Genomic DNA, 16,261 nt, shown 5'->3' with positions numbered 1-16,261 from the left:
TGCAAACTAATGATGATCAACACACTTAGTTGACGCATAATATCTAACAAATCACCATAAAGTACAAAAAAAGAATACATAAAGGTATCAATTTTCAAAGGCTCATTTTTTTCCATTTTTCGCATGTGTAACACTTTGTCCTAAACAGCTTATGTATGTGACCCCTGTAATATTTCTTATTTGTTAACCTATTGGTGATATTAAGCATGAACCAAATATTTCTTGAACAAACCTTTTCTCTCTTGGGTTTAATTTCCCTTGCCACGTCACAATACCCCATAACTGCTTCGACAAACTTCATCATCCCGAACCCGGCAGTTGAAATCGACTTCATCTCAGTGACACTTACTCCTAAGCTTTTCAGGAATCCTTTAACTGTGCGGACCTGAATATAATTTATTTGTTTGGTCGTCGTTCATGTTGTCCTAGAAACCGTGACCGGGCAAAAAATATAGCAGACTCTACACCCCCCTGAACTACGTTTTTTTATCGACGTTTTCATCGACGATATATCGCCGTTTTTGACCCAGTCTCTTTCTCGTTTTCACTCCCTTGGTGTTATAAGAACGACTGTTAAGTAGCTGACTTTACCCTGATGAAGACGCCCTGTATAGGACGTCGAAACGTCGGATGATTTGTATATATTTGCCGGATGAACAAAGTGAAGTTTATAGCAGACTTTAGCTTAAAAATTAACTGTAAGCGTTTCTTGTAGCACACTAATAAATTCAGTTACAACCGCCTTGTTTTGGTGCTACTATAGTGGAGAAATAATACAAGAATTTTTTTTGAGGGGGGGAGTAATGGCACAGACACTATTGTAAAAGGATGCTCAACGCGACAGCTGTAGAAAATCGTAAATGCGGTTTTGCTTATCGTTTATACGTTATCGTAACCATTTTTACGCGGTCAACGATGATCAAATTTTTAAGAAAATAAACTCGACGCAGTAAGTTTTACAAATGGGTTCAACATGAAGCTCAAAACGTTTATGACCAATTACATAAGGCTCGATAAAAACACGTTTATATTTGTATTTTGCTCTGAAACGCTTTAAAACGTTGTGTTGTCATGTACAAAACGCCAGGGTGGGGAAAGTTCTCAATGACTAAAAACAAGTCAAAAGGAAATCTAATGTCATACGGAAGACACGAGAGGCAATGCCCCCCAAAAAAAAACGTTTGATGAAAGTTTATACATTTCAATAGGACCTTATTTGTTTAAAATTTGGCTGTTATGATTACACGTTGTGTCGCCTTTTATGAAACACAGAAAAGCAGTTTCTGATGACTAATAGTAAGAACAAAAAATAAAATATCTCATACTCTAACAAGTTTCAGAAACAATGTATTTTGTGGAGTAAAGTTTATTGGCAAAACAGTACCTAATAACATGAACAAAAATATCTACCAGCACCTTATAGTCTAACAAGACCTACAAGCAACAAACTTCATTTAATTCGAGTTTAATGACAGAGCAGTTTTCAATGACTAATAACATATATAAAAAAAATCTATCAACCACTGGTCCAACAAGACCTACAAGCAATGTAATGTATTTTAATTGCTGACCTGATTAGACCCGATGCCATCAACATCCATTTCCATCAAGCTTTTGAGGAAGTTTCCCTCCGACATCATTGCTTTCGCAGTTTTCCACGAGATTTCCCGGTAAGCTTTCATCACAAGAATGCACTCGCAAATCGTCTGCACTGCTTTCGGTGGCTTCGCGAACGATCTGATTACAACAAGAAACCTGGTTAGCACGATGCAACACAAAAAAATAGTTACATTTAGTTAAGATATAGATTAATAGCTGGGATCAGCCCTGAAGCGTCGATGCAGACCAGCGATCACGGCACACTCAGCATAAGACCTTCAATAGGCCTGGCGTACTATGATTTAGTTACATAGAAGTTGAATAATGACAGATTGTCCAAAAGCAACACAGACGACATTTAGGGAAAATTGTCCACACTAGCCTATACGGTCAGTGTCTTGTCAACAGTTGCATTAATTAGCCCTTATAGTTCAAAACAGTGGGCACTGCGCTGCTGCTTACTTAAACTAAAAACCTTTTGGAGCAAATTTTACGGAGATGTGGCAAACTTTTAGATTTACCACATAATTTAGCCACACAATTCACGGTTATAAATAATCTCAACAAGAAGATACAGTCCAATATCTGAGTCGGAAACATCACAACGTTTCACATGTTTTCTATAGTGATCGCCATGTAAAATGAAAGCCATAGAAAGAACGCAACTTGGTGCCGAACAACAGAAAGAAAGGGGGTGACGCGAAGTTACGGATAAAAGCAATTAGACGGCGATAAAAACGCAAGCAAAATGGAGGCAGACGCGTTTGTATCTGTCTCCTTGCTTACAACAAAAACTTAATGCTATTTCGAAGTCTGATAAACGGTGTTTTTGCGTCGTTTACCGGATGACAAAGCAATGTGCCAAGCCAAGACACCGAACTATATTCAACAACATCATCACGTGACTTTTACCTGATCTCAGTGACGTCAGACTTGTCGAGGTCTTGTAGAGCCAGTCGAGCAGCTTCCAGGGCAGGCATCGCTTCAGCGAGCGATTCCTCGGCGTCCTTCTTCTCCACCGCTATCACCTAGCAACAGATCACGTGTTAGATGTGTCCAATCATAATATTTGGGCTAGTTGAATCAATGCAGAAAGACTTCAGTCGTACAGAATATACTTAAGTACTTGACATTTGTGCCCAAAATTCATCACTGCAAGAAACTTAAGTCTGTCAGTGTCTTTCAATCTTTTTAATCTTGTTTGACTAATGTAACTTTCAATGTAACTACAAGTCAACAATGGATTAGTTCTGGTTGTATTCACTTATACATCCCTCTATTATTACAGACAACTCCAGTAAGGAGTTGGCGCCTGAGTCCATGAAATTTAATTCCAGCAACAATGCTCCAAATAAAAGTGAAGTCATCTTGCGACACAAACCTTGTTTTGTTCTTCGATCTCAATAGCTTTGGCCGAGGCAAGCTCTTTCTTTTCGGTTGCAATTAGTGTTTTTGATGTGATGTCGCTCAGCAAGGCTTCACACGCTTCTGTTTTCTCTGTAACCGCCACCTGTGATAAAAAGAAATCAATTTCTACGAGCTTAACTTAATACCTTATTGTTAGAAAAGCAATTGACTTTTGTCATTTAGAGTCAATTTCTACAAGTAAACGTGGAGATAAGATTCAAATTTCAAAACCTGGAGATCTTTTAAGACAAAATAAGCCTTAAATTCTTTTTTCACAACATTTACATGATTTACAAGTTTAATTGACCGCATTTGTGTCAAAGAATATGTTACCGATGTACTAAAACTAGGCATGCGATTAAAACATAAATGGAAGATATCCAGAACAAGCAAATTACCCAGAATAAACAATAAAGAGCTTTTAAGAGGCAAAATAAAGTATGTGTAGTACACAAAAGAAATGAAAGATCCTACAGAGACATAACTTCTTCAAGATCTTACAAAGACATAATAACATCAATTACAGACGTCTATCAAGTTTATAGAGCTCTTCTGGCAAATGTATTTTTATTCCGACGTTTCGACGTCCTATACAGGTCGTCTTCATCAGGGTAAATAACACTGAATGCGACTAGTACAGTGCACGATAAACAAATGGAAAAAGGAATAAAACGCAAGCACGTTACAACGCAACGAAAACATCGCGCAGACGTCTATGCCTGTTGCGAAATGCTTGACATATATTCCTTACTTTTTGCACAGCAAGTTTTTTGTTTAGTTCATTCAATTGTTCAGTAGCTTCCTCCAACTTCTGGAGACCGCCATCCAAACGTTCGCACATCTTCAAAATCTCCTGATCTTTCTTGTCCAGCAAGTTGTTGTAGCTGCGATTGTTGCAACAGTTATCTTTACTATTTAATGTGGACTTATAGCCATGCACAAATTTAGAAACACAACGGTGGTTTTGTTACAAACCGATACTTTCTTACGTAATTACAGTACGCCAAGTCTTTTGTAAACATTGTACCGAATCAGCCGCTCACCAAGCATTGCCATATGGCAAGGTATATAATAGGCTGTAAAAATCTACACTGCGGTGGGATTCGAACCCACAACAAAAGACTTTACCAGGCTGGCGCTACGACTGAGCTAGTGGTAAGACTGTCGAAAGTCGAAGCACAAGCACGCCTGCCTCGTATGCTACACATGTCAGGTTCATAGTAGTGGATTGCCAGAACAACGCCTCCAATAGACCTAGCGTAGTAGGATTTAGGATCGGGACTGATTGCAGTAAATACATGTGCTCATGTGTAGGACGTCGAAACTTCGATTGTTTACAATAAAACTGCTAAATGAGCAATAATTGGTTATACATTATACCTGGCAGCAATAGCCTATAACAGTGTTTCCCAACCTATGGGTCGCGACCCAAAGTTGGGTCGCCTGAACATTTTTGTTGGGTCGCTTGTTTTAGTGACAATAAGAGCATCTACTTTTTGATTTCGCCTTGTAGCGTTATTTTTATATATTTCCCAAGGCTTTAAATTGTTGTCCAACAATAATTTTATCACAACTTGTCGTGATAATGGTTAAAACTGTTTGTGACGTCATAAAGTGATGTGTTAGCTCACAGTTGAGCGTTGTCTGGCTAATAATTTTTCGATTCAGCCCCAAGTCCTGGTTAAATGGAAATGTTTGGTCGAAAAAAACAACACTATTTGTTCGTTATGACGTTATTGATTTGCTAAACTTGCGTAGCAATTTTCAGAATTTACAGACAAAAATACAACTAAAATAGCATGTCCATGGGTCGCGAGAAACCACTAAACAAAATTTTGGTAAGTATTTGGGTCGCTTCAAAAAATTTTTGGGAACCACTGGCCTATTACATGTGCTCATATTAGGTTCCTGCATTATATTTCTGATCTGTATAGTCACTCAATTACCTGTTGATAAAGTCCAGGTAGTTCTTGGGCGTTACGTAATTGTTTCTTCTCAGTTTTTGTGCAAAGAGTTTGCTGTAGTTCCCCACAGACTGATGCGCGAACACGATGTGCCCGACCACCTGAAAAGCGGATAATGCTAATGTTTTACATTGACTTGTTAATGCTGATACACATAGCTAATTTGTAAAAAAAAACTGTAATTTGTAAAACTTCTGCACTTTAAAACGGCTTTATTGCTGATTAAATTGCACAAATGTCGTAAAAATATGGAAAACATCTAGCAGATTTTCTCATAACGTTTTTTTATGTTTTACTTTCTAGGGAAATCAGATTTGTGAATGCTAATAGGTATTCAATAATTGCACAATACAACTAGAAGGGTGGCTTAGCACATTTTACCATAGCATATACACTACAATCTATTCTGCAAACTGTAATATATTCTCTATATTTATTTTTATTGGGTCCCATATTAGCCAACATTTTTTATAATCTTGATTTGTTTCTGCAGGCAGAAACTCATGGGTCCCCAAAACCGCAAAGTTGTAAACAGACAACCATAAGAAACGTTGCTATAAAGTCAAACACAGTAATTGGTAGTGTTACTTAAAAAAAGAAGTTATGTAAATTACAAACTGTCCAAATCTCATGCAATTGAGACATTGTTATAACTTTGTGTGCCTAAATAGCATAAAACACTGACATCTCAAAACGGCATATTATACAAACTGTCAAAATGTATTGTTGATTAATTCACCCATTTTGGGGGGTTGGTAGGGTAAATATTAGGGCTGCAGGGTGAAACACAATATTCGACAGCTACAAATGCCAAATTCAAAAAACTATCAAAAATTCATCCAAATCGGACGTTTTATAAACAATAGGTGGCTTAAGCAGTAAATATTGGGCTACATGGTGAAACACAATAATCGATGCCCTAAAATAGCATAATGAAAAAACTGTCCAAATTGTATTCAAATCGGACATTGTTTAAAAATCACCCATTTTAGGGGGCTAGTGGGGTAAATATTGGGGCTACAGGGTAAAACACAACAAACGATGCCCTAAAATGGCACAATGAACAAACTGTCCAAATTTCATCCAATTCGGACATTGTTTAAAAAATCACCCATTTTAGGGGGCTAGTGGGGTAAATATTGGGGCTACAGGTTAAAACACAACAAACGATGCCCTAAAATGGCCCAATGAACAAACTGTCCGAATTTCATCCAATTCGGACATTGTTTAAAAAATCACCCATTTTAGGGGGCTAGTGGGGTAAATATTGGGGCTACAGGTTAAAACACAACAAACGATGCCCTAAAATGGCCCAATGAACAAACTGTCCGAATTTCATCCAATTCGGACATTGTTTAAAAAATCACCCATTTTAGGGGGCTAGTGGGGTAAATATTGGGGCTACAGGTTAAAACACAACAAACGATGCCCTAAAATGGCACAATGAACAAACTGTCCAAATTTCATCCAATTCGGACATTGTTTAAAAAATCACCCATTTTAGGGGGCTAGTGGGGTAAATATTGGGGCTACAGGTTAATACACAACAAACGATGCCCTAAAATGGCCCAATGAACAAACTATCCAAATTTCATCCAATTCGGACATTGTTCAAAATTTACCCATTTTAGGGGGCTAGTGGGGTAAACACTGGGGCTATCGAGTCAAACAAAACAAATGGCACATCTACATAACCATATCTACCATCTGTGAAAGTTTCATCCAAATCCATCAAACATTTCAGGGCAAAATGGGGTGGACAAACTTCAGGGAAGAAAAAAAAAAAAAAAAAAAAAAAAAAAAAAAAGAAATCGAGTAAAATCAAGATGTGTCCCCTTAATAAGTAAAGCGTTTAAAACCACGTTTGTTGCTGATTAGGCGTGCACAAAAAGCTGCAGAAGAAATGTCACAAAACCTACATAAAAAAATAATTTTACAAATTTTACAAGAAACTTTCGGTAAACAATAAACAAAAGTGTAGAACTTTACTTATTTTCCAGGGAACAAACCAATAATAAACTTTTTAAACATTGATTGTCGTTGGTCAATTCACAAAACAACTTACATGGTCGACGTGCTCTTCAGGTATCATTTGATTCTCGCCAAGGAATGAAGTCGCAACAGCGAACAAAGCTTGTTCCGGCCACGGCATAAACCAGTCAATAATCGTGTTGTTCACCATACCAGGAAAGTTACGGCATCTTGAATTAACATCAAGTATCAGATAAAACTGTTTTTGTTACACCTTATGACTTGACTCTAGCTTATCCTTTTGACGAGATTTTAGTGAGAGATATTGTTAAGATAACACTAAAGTTTTCTTGTTTTAGCTTCAGATCTACACCAGTTCTGATTTAAGTTAGTGGGTTTTTAAAAACACAACAGCTACAACACAATTATCCTTTGTTGCCATTAATCTGTTGCATTTTCCTGAAGTTTCCTTTTTGTTTAAATAAGGTAATGTTATCTTAAAGTCACAAAAAATTAAAAAAGGTTCAACAAAATTTGCGGCAATGCAAAGATTTTGAAAACGGCCGAACCTATTTTTACATAAAACTTTTTATTTTTATTGTGTGTGTTCGTTCTTACCTGATTCTTAGTGCGTCTCCCACAGGTGACATGGCGAGCACAATATGAAGATTATCTCGACATTTGCCAACAAAATATTGCCAGATTGCCTCCTTTGCTGGACCAAAGCTGGAAACACGTAATAAAAGGTGTTATGGCAAGTAACAGTGCATTGAATAACCGACGTGGGTATGAACAACTACTGCTTTTCCAGATGAATTTTAATGCAACATAACCGTTTCGATGCACTGAACCATTAAAAAGCTTATAAAAGTTAAATTTATAAAGCACAAAAGCATCGCTAACACACTGAAGCAGCGATAGCAAGATTGTTGGCAACAAACTGGCATCGACATAATGAAACAAACTGAAACGGATTAAATCGTATTATATTACACCAGAATTTTAATGTGGAATAAAATGAATGGAAGATAAGAACGGACAAAAATCTGCATAATTTGAACCTAAAACAATTATCAAAGAAATATATTTTTTGTACATAGTATCAGAATTTAGAGAAAAACATGGATGCATTGTCTGGTAAATAAATCATGAATTAACTTTGCATTTTCATCATTCATCTTCTCACTCACCCGTTCTTTCCAGCTTCATCTCTCATCTGTCCAATAATCGCTTCTTTCTCATCGTCAGCGAACAAAGCAGGAACCATTCCTGACGTCAGCATGTTGTTGATCAACTCTAGGAATCCTTCTTCGGCCACGTGGGAGTCGGTAAAGAGAAAAGCTGTTTTCTTGTTTTCGATGCCGAGTCTGTTGTAGAGTACCTGCACAATTTCTCCCACTACTATTAAACTAAAACTTAGTAAACCAGGCCTATTAAAAGCTTGTATTGAGCCAAACCTGTCTCCCCACCATTACCACATTTGGCAAGGCATAAGCTGGAAAAGACCTGCGGTGTGATTCGAACCCACGACTGGACTATTTTTAGGGTTGGCGCTCTAACAACTGAGCCACTCCCAAATTAGGGTCTAATTGCTCAATGAGAGCGACTATAAACATGTATATCAGTAAGTTTGTCATCAAAACTGCGTAGCTCAGTTAGTAGAGCGCAAGTCTCGGAAAAGCTCCAGTCGTGGGTTCGAATCCCATCCCAGGCTAGATTTATCTCGCCAATGCCTCGCTACTAGGGTCAACTTTTTAGTTTTTAACTATTCCCCATGTTATATCAAGAGACACTAGTTCGTAACATTAGTGCATATTGAGTTGCTTTTCACAGTTGTGGTAATAACCCCAACATTTCAATAATATGGTTAAATTTACAATTAAAATAAAACACAGCGCAAAAGTTACATGAATTTATTTCAATTCGTAAGGCAAGCAAAACATCTCGCAACAAACCTTCAGGTCCTCCCGGAAGCTGGATTCGTCATATCCGCGACTGAGAGCAATCTCGAACACTCCACATCCGGCAGCGAACGACGCCAGTTTGGTTAAACTCTGTTTACCCGATCCACCTACTCCGACGAGTAGTGCGTGACCGTGATCCATACGGAGTACTCGGTGAATTCGAGTCAAGTGATCTGTGTGTTTAAAAACAAAGTAAGTTATTAAGAGTTTTTTTGCCATTTTTTAATTCCCTACTTACTAAGATACTTGTGTATTTAGAAAAAAAGGTAAATTCGGAGTTTGTTTAATTATTTGAAACAAAAATAGGAATTAACTTTTTTAAGCGCCAGTTTTTGCTTGTGATATTTTGCAAGAAGCTTTTAACAGAAGTAAAGATAACTAAGAAGGAGTTTAAAAATATCGAAAAATACTAGTTTGAACAGTACAACTTAGCGCCGTGAAAACCACGAAAACCAAGTCCTAATCCAATTCGAGCTGCTGATTTAACACAGAAAAGTAAAAAAAGAATTCAATGTACTTAGCAATTAACTAAGTACCCGTACGCGCAATGTACTTAGTAATTAAAACAGACACACACAATAGTTTCCTACATCACTTCAAGAAAAAAGTTTAACTTTGTAACTTCCTACTTATGCTAAAAAATTACGACAGTCTTTCCGCTATAGTTTTCTGATTCACCGTACGGTATTGCAACATCCGCCTAGATTTCGTTGTTATAACTGTTCACAGCAGAGGAAAGCGACTTACCCAAAGCGTCATCGAACAACACCAGGTTCATAGCAGTGTGATCCTCATTATATTCTTCAAGAATCTCCTGGAACAAGGCTTTGGCTGCCTCGAAGTCTTGTACATCCTCATACAAGCGAGGCTCGGCTTCCTGTAATAAAAGCAAGTTTAACTTTCTGTGTCAGCAACAAAGCTGCGTGTAAAGTGGATAAAATCAAGTCAGAATTCTAAATACCACTTTGACTTTTGATATAGCTTTGATATCATTGCATTAAAACAAAAGGACGTAGATTTGAAAAAGTATTAATAAATATTAGGTGAAACACTGTCCGGAAACTTAGATTTTTTCACCATAAATATATTTATGTCAGCAGTTTTTAAGCTATGACCTTACTCCCAACAAACCGGTGTCCGGTAACCTGGCTACACTAGCCTATCGGTCAATCTCCAACTGGACTGATGAGACCTTAAAGGCCAAAACAGTGTATGCAATGTTTGTACACATTCACACACAAAAAAAACATTGCCATTCTTATTTGATCAAAGTTTTTGAAATATGTTTTAAAAATCATTTATTTAGATCGGAAAGTTGTACTGTGCAACCATTCGGTGTAGATTTATTGTGTTAAGCCAATCAGACAACCAGTGATTATCAGCGAAAAGTCTGATAAGAGTTAAAGATGACAAACTGTCCTGGTAGATGACTAGCTGTTACGTCATAATAAAGAATACCTGTAACGCGGTCCTGTAGTCTCCAAACAAACAGGGATCTCTTTGAACAAAACTATCAATCTTAGGAAAGTTTTCCTCCACCAGTTTTTGAATAATCCCGAGCACAGTCTCCTTATCTTTCTCATTGATGAGACGATCGTGGAAGACACGCAGACACTCGTTCCTCCAAAGTCGGATGAAGTTTTCGAGTTTTGGAAACCGTTCCGGCGTCGAGATGCAGAGTCCCTTTAACGAAAAAGTGAGAGTTACAGTTTTGGATTTTAACATTAAAATTGGAGAGAAATGTTAATTTAGAGTTGTAACTTTTTGAGACTTTTTTGTTTAGGTTGAAACAATGATCCAAAGTCTCTTTGACCAACACAAGTAACATCTGCAATTCTTATTGTTAACGTTAAATTTGCCTCCATTCTCGTTAAATTAAGTCGGATTGAGTCACATTGCTGATTTTGCCATTAGGAGACACGAACTTGCACTCAGTCCGTTTAGTTACAGTTGGTGTTAATTTGGCCTAGGTTTTACTTTGAATGTATTTTTTTTTTCTTGTAAAGTATTGTATGTATATGTTATATGATTATGTACGTTTGTAGTGGACATATGCCGAGCCCAACTAGTAAACGGGTTTTTGGCAACAAACCAATTTTATAAAGTCGTCAGGTCTGCGCTGATCCAACGTAACATTTGCTTGAAGGTCTTTTAACCAACTAATTTGTCAAATAAAAACGAATACCCGCATAGGATACATTATAAGATACTAAATGTTATTTATACTGTCTGGTAACGAGTTTGCATTTATAGTTGGATGTTGTAACAACTTTTAACATGTTTTACATTCCTGGAACTCCTATAAGTTTTGCGAAGCACCACTTAGCCTCCAACCATGCCAATGTTGAAATTACAGGATGAGCACTTGAAAACAAAAAAATATTCGTCAACTGACCTGATATACACGGGACAGATCACGAAGGTTAAAGATATAGTGGAATTTGGATGGTGTTGGTGGCAAATCGTTCACTATCGTCTTGTACAGCTCAAGTGTGCACCTTCACAAATACATGGAGTTACACAACTATTTCACATTCACATTTAACAACGTTAGGGGGTTGTGTCTTCAAACAATATTAACCAAAAGCTCCAGTCTCTTACATTAAAAATATATTCAAGTTACCATAATTTAAGTTCAATAAGCTCAAGCGTGCATCTTTACCAATACATGCAGTTGTACAATAGTTTATAATTTTGTTTGTCATTTTCACATTTATAACAATGGAAATTTAAGCAATGATAAGTTAGCTTGTTGGCTAAATGCTTTTACTGTTTTATGTTTAACCAAATCATAATGATTCCAAAGAGTTTTTTTTTTCATAAAAATATACAATGTGTAAAACTTTGGCATTTACGATCTTACCAAACTCTTATCTTAATTTTTTGAACTCTTTATTTTGTATTTTGTATTTGTTTGTTTTTTTGCTTTTGTTTTATGACAAATTATTTTAACGTTTGTAATTTAAGAACACACACATACTTGGTGATGGTTTTCACACAACCCTGAACGCTTTCTTCAAATGGAATACAATGTCCCTCCAAGATTGAGTTGTAAATTTTGTGGAGTGATTCCTGAGCGGGGAAGGTCATGTTGAACACACTGAAGAGGGAAAGAAACCGAGGGTCGACCTGGAAGATGAAGAAATATAAATTTGTTTCACATTTCATCTACAAGTGATCAAAGTTAGAGGTTTAAATTGGTTGTTTCAACTGTTTCAAAATTGGTGACATCTATAAGTGATCAAAGAAAATGGTTAAACTTATCTTTCTTTTCCTAAAGTTGCAATTAAGAGGGTTGTGTGAAAGTTACATAAATGGCAAAGCTGCCTTGTCTTTAGTATAAAACAAATTACCAATAAAGTTGAATAAAATATAAAGTACAAGCGAAAACAAAAATTAAAGCTACTATTTAAGTCCGTGTCTTGTGTACCTAATTGCCTTGTCTTATTGCTTGAATGTTTCAATTCCCTTTTTTTAATGCAACCTTAATTTGCGTTTTTCATATAAAACAATACAAACTTACAAAATGCTTTAAAGCAGTGGTTCTTAACCGGGGGGGGCGTGAGCCAAAAGTTAAATAACCAAATTTATTTAACTTTAGACTCACCTCCCCTAAGATTAACTTTGCAAGTGTGTATTGTTTGCGAGCACCACGTTTTCAAAAAAGAAACGAATATTATGATGCGATACCTTATGGCGTAACACATATTTTGAATAATGTCATACAAGGCAAAGTTTTTGGTTTGTCAGTTTAGAACAGGGTTCACCAAATTTTTTTAACTGCGGGCCGGATCATTTTAATAATTACGCTCGAGAGCCGCATGGGTTACAAGCTCTGACGCAGCCTTTCCCAAACTGGCACTCGCGAGGCGATTTTGACCAGACCACAAAGGGTCTGCATGTCTCCTACGATCTTATTTGTATTTAGATTGCTGTTTAATTTTAAAATTATAAAAAATCTAAAACTGTCACATACCAACTAATGCACGTTTATTCTACCACAAAGAACTAAAAAGGCAATTATTCGCACACAATTACTATTCTTTGCTTTTGTCTGTGACGTAACAAACTGCTTTTGGATGATACTTATGCCTTGTAATCCTGTTAGACAAGGTAAAATTATTACTGAAATGTATAATGAATGTTTGCACATTTAACGCCCCTGGGCAGTAATTAGGTGATCCCTGGTTTACAACACAGGCAACGGAGACTTCTTGTAGTTCCATTGCTGCATGTGTTCGAAAATACTGTCGTTTTTTGCCTGTTTCAGGGGGGCGTGAAGTGCACGACAAACACCTTAGGGGGGCGTGGACAAAAAAAGATTAAGAACCGCTGCTTTAAAGTGAAAAACATTCTATTCTAATTGAAACAATCAAACAAATTATCTTCTGACTAAGCTGTTGATGCCAGGTGTACTGTATTAACAATTTTCCCATAATACCGTGTTCACCCATGATGCACCAATTGTGTCATCCATAAATTTGCGCACCATACGTTGCGTAGCTATTTTCGGGTTGGTAAATGTTTTAGTGCTACTCTGTCGCTATGTTGTTGTTTTTTCACCAAGCGAAATAAACTCAACACAATTACAATTTATTCTACCACGATACACGCCCCATAGCTTCCTTAACATGAATTTAACAATTTACCTCATTTCTTCCTCCGCCCGCTTTCCCCATAGCCGCGATGTAACTGAGATCCCTCAGATATTTGTAGTAGAGTTCCTTCCCTCTGTCATACATTCCGCCTTTCTCGAGCAACAACTTCAGCAGTGCGATCGGTTGTTGGGTGCCGTAAGTGTCAACCTACACAACGAACGTTAATTAACCAATTTGCATAATTACACATTCTCAGTTCTAAGTAACTCACAAACAAATTTAGGCATAAATTAAATAAAGCTAGATATTAATTTACGATTAAAATCAATAAAATAAGGCAATACGGTGTTCATGTATATTGAAAAGTTGTATTAAATGAACGGTACAGCAAATTATGTTTTATGTTAATATAAACCGTGCAATAAACTATATCCATGTATGAATCTTCTGTTGAAGTTACAATTGTTTAATCGTGCTACATTCACTGAAAACACAAGTCACTACATATTGGTGTGAAACTTTGCAAAGGTTACTGCGGGAGAAAAAGGACGAACTGAAGAGGCATAACTTGCTTGTTGCCATGAAAGGAAAAAGGCGCTGCAGCGTTACTGATAAAAGCAATTACGCAGAGATAAAAATGCCAGCAAAGGCACGAACGGCTTAGGGACAGCAAACCGTTACATGTGGTTTGTAAAGAGTGGTTTGTAAAGAGACAGTTTAGCTTTGGAAATATAACCTATGAGGTTGATAAAATACCTAATTTTAAATGATCTTTGTATGGTTTAGCATCTACTATGTAGTCTATTGGAGATCGTCAATAAAGGCTGGAAACCACTGCCCTAATCTAAGTTTTTACCCCAAAGCAACAACGCAAGTTTTACACAAGCAACAACGCAGTCACCTGCGGCATGTTCATGTCGTCCATGAAAACGACGAGTCTCTTCCCAGGAGGAGGCCCGTAAAGATCCTTGGTCCTCTTCTCCACGTTTGCTTCCAGATTCCTCTGCACATCCATGGATGTTGTTCGGGATGAGAAGTTGATGTGGAGCATCATGTGAGAGTCGCCGTCCAAACTGCGGAGAAAGTTCTGGAAAAAACAAAGCGGTGATTATTAAATGGATTGTGATCAGTGGTGGGATTCAATTTTTTGTCTGCTGGTTCTATCACAAAAGTCATATTTTTCAACCGGTTCCATAACAAAAGTCATATTTTTCAGCTGGTTCTACCGCAAAAGTCATATTTTTCAGCTGGTTCTGTTTAAAAACGCCCACTGACAGAAACCAGTACTGCTAACCGGTTCGCTGATCTTATAAAATTCGTGAGTCGGTTCTATAGAACTGGTGCGAACCGGCTGAATCCGACCACTGATTGTGATGTAACAAAGCAAAGGTTCTTTTTTTGAGTTTTTTTCACTTAAACAAATATTATGCAGTTATAAAACAGAAGAGGAATTGAGTGCACAGATAAAAGCAAAACACATTGTAACTATTCAAGATTAAACAGAGAAAAGAAGAAACGAATAAGAAAGGAATATGAAATGGATTGTGATGTAACAAACAGAAGGTCGGTTTTTAATGTGTGTGTGTGTGTGTTTTACTTTTTTCAACTAGATAAAGATGTTATGAGGTGGTATAAGCATAAAATAAGCATAGAGAGAAAAGTATTTTGATAAAGAATCCTTCCAAATAAATGATACGGGAATTAAACAAAAGAAAATCTTTAGGGTTACACATTACAATACCTTCCTTTGCGATAACTACTATGTTAAGAATCTGCTTACTTGAATTGTGGCAGTTTTCGATGTTCCCGTTTCACCCACAAGCACCACAGGTCGCTTAATTGAAATCATCAGGTTAAGTAGCCACGTGGTTCTCGTCGTGTCAACAGTTGGGACGAGAATCTGGTTGTATTTCAGCTCGGGGTCGTGCTCGTACTTCGGAACAATCTGACTCCATGGCAGCCAGCAGCTCGACTCGATGTCGAAATGGTACTCGTACAAGGTGGAGTACCGAGTGGGAATTTCCCCGGCGCGGGCGGGAGTTTTTTCGTCATCCTAAAATCATTGATAAAAAATTGATCATACGTGCATGTTTAGACAACACACATTAGACATATAAAGTCATGCATTTTAGTACTTTTTCAGCTAAGAATCCCCAATGCCATGGGGCTGGAAAAGACTTCCCCAAGACCGCTTGCTATAACGTACAAAGATTTTTTCACATACTGGCGTATACCTTACTTAAAAGTGTTTACAACCAGTATTTATGTAACAAAAAAATGGCCTTGACATAAAATTACTCTGTCTTTTTTATCTTCAGTATTATCGCACAATCAACAGCAATAAACATCGTATAAAGGCACATTTCATTGTTGCACGTAAAGCAATGAGCATCACATATTCTAAGCCAACTACACAATTGTGAGATGGCAATTAATCTACTCACATTTACTCCAGTCATGCTGGCCAGCTTCTTGACGAATTCATCAAACACAACCCGTCCATCCTCCAACAGTGTTCCTCCCACCGACCAATACAGAGATTCAAGAAACAAACATTCCAACACCTAAAGAAGTGTATGATAACGAATTAAGTTGGTGGCTTGGACAGGCAAATAATACATAAGAGGGCAGAGTATGATTGCACAGTTATTGCCAAATAATGATACTTCGGCATCCGAAAAGTATTTGGCAAGGGTCCTATTTGAAAAATATCTTTTAGATCCGACGCCGTATCGTAGGTCAATTATTTTTTACATTT

General features: G+C 37.2%; 1 protein-coding gene across 1 annotated transcript in view; it reads right to left on the bottom strand.

The window, feature by feature from the left end:
• Positions 1 to 16,261, bottom strand: part of LOC145230289 (dynein axonemal heavy chain 10-like) — a 124,169-nt gene that overhangs the window by 77,226 nt on the left and 30,682 nt on the right. The window contains exons 53-70 of the mRNA XM_080095681.1: positions 15,948 to 16,067; positions 15,284 to 15,556; positions 14,405 to 14,590; positions 13,555 to 13,710; positions 11,886 to 12,034; positions 11,301 to 11,403; positions 10,364 to 10,588; positions 9,653 to 9,782; positions 8,897 to 9,078; positions 8,132 to 8,322; positions 7,560 to 7,667; positions 7,036 to 7,171; positions 4,953 to 5,071; positions 3,758 to 3,890; positions 2,981 to 3,109; positions 2,512 to 2,627; positions 1,572 to 1,737; positions 233 to 385 (exon numbers count right to left, since the gene is read on the bottom strand). Coding sequence (XP_079951807.1) covers positions 233 to 385; positions 1,572 to 1,737; positions 2,512 to 2,627; positions 2,981 to 3,109; positions 3,758 to 3,890; positions 4,953 to 5,071; positions 7,036 to 7,171; positions 7,560 to 7,667; positions 8,132 to 8,322; positions 8,897 to 9,078; positions 9,653 to 9,782; positions 10,364 to 10,588; positions 11,301 to 11,403; positions 11,886 to 12,034; positions 13,555 to 13,710; positions 14,405 to 14,590; positions 15,284 to 15,556; positions 15,948 to 16,067 — 2,775 coding nt within the window. The remainder of the gene's footprint in view (positions 1 to 232; positions 386 to 1,571; positions 1,738 to 2,511; positions 2,628 to 2,980; positions 3,110 to 3,757; positions 3,891 to 4,952; positions 5,072 to 7,035; positions 7,172 to 7,559; positions 7,668 to 8,131; positions 8,323 to 8,896; positions 9,079 to 9,652; positions 9,783 to 10,363; positions 10,589 to 11,300; positions 11,404 to 11,885; positions 12,035 to 13,554; positions 13,711 to 14,404; positions 14,591 to 15,283; positions 15,557 to 15,947; positions 16,068 to 16,261) is intronic.

The sequence above is a fragment of the Phallusia mammillata genome, chromosome 5 (genome assembly GCF_965637545.1).
Source record: "Phallusia mammillata chromosome 5, kaPhaMamm4.hap1.1, whole genome shotgun sequence".
In the NCBI taxonomy this organism is placed as follows: domain Eukaryota; kingdom Metazoa; phylum Chordata; class Ascidiacea; order Phlebobranchia; family Ascidiidae; genus Phallusia; species Phallusia mammillata.
The sequence above is the reverse complement of the archived record's forward strand: the minus strand, read 5'-3'. Positions and strand labels throughout refer to the sequence as shown.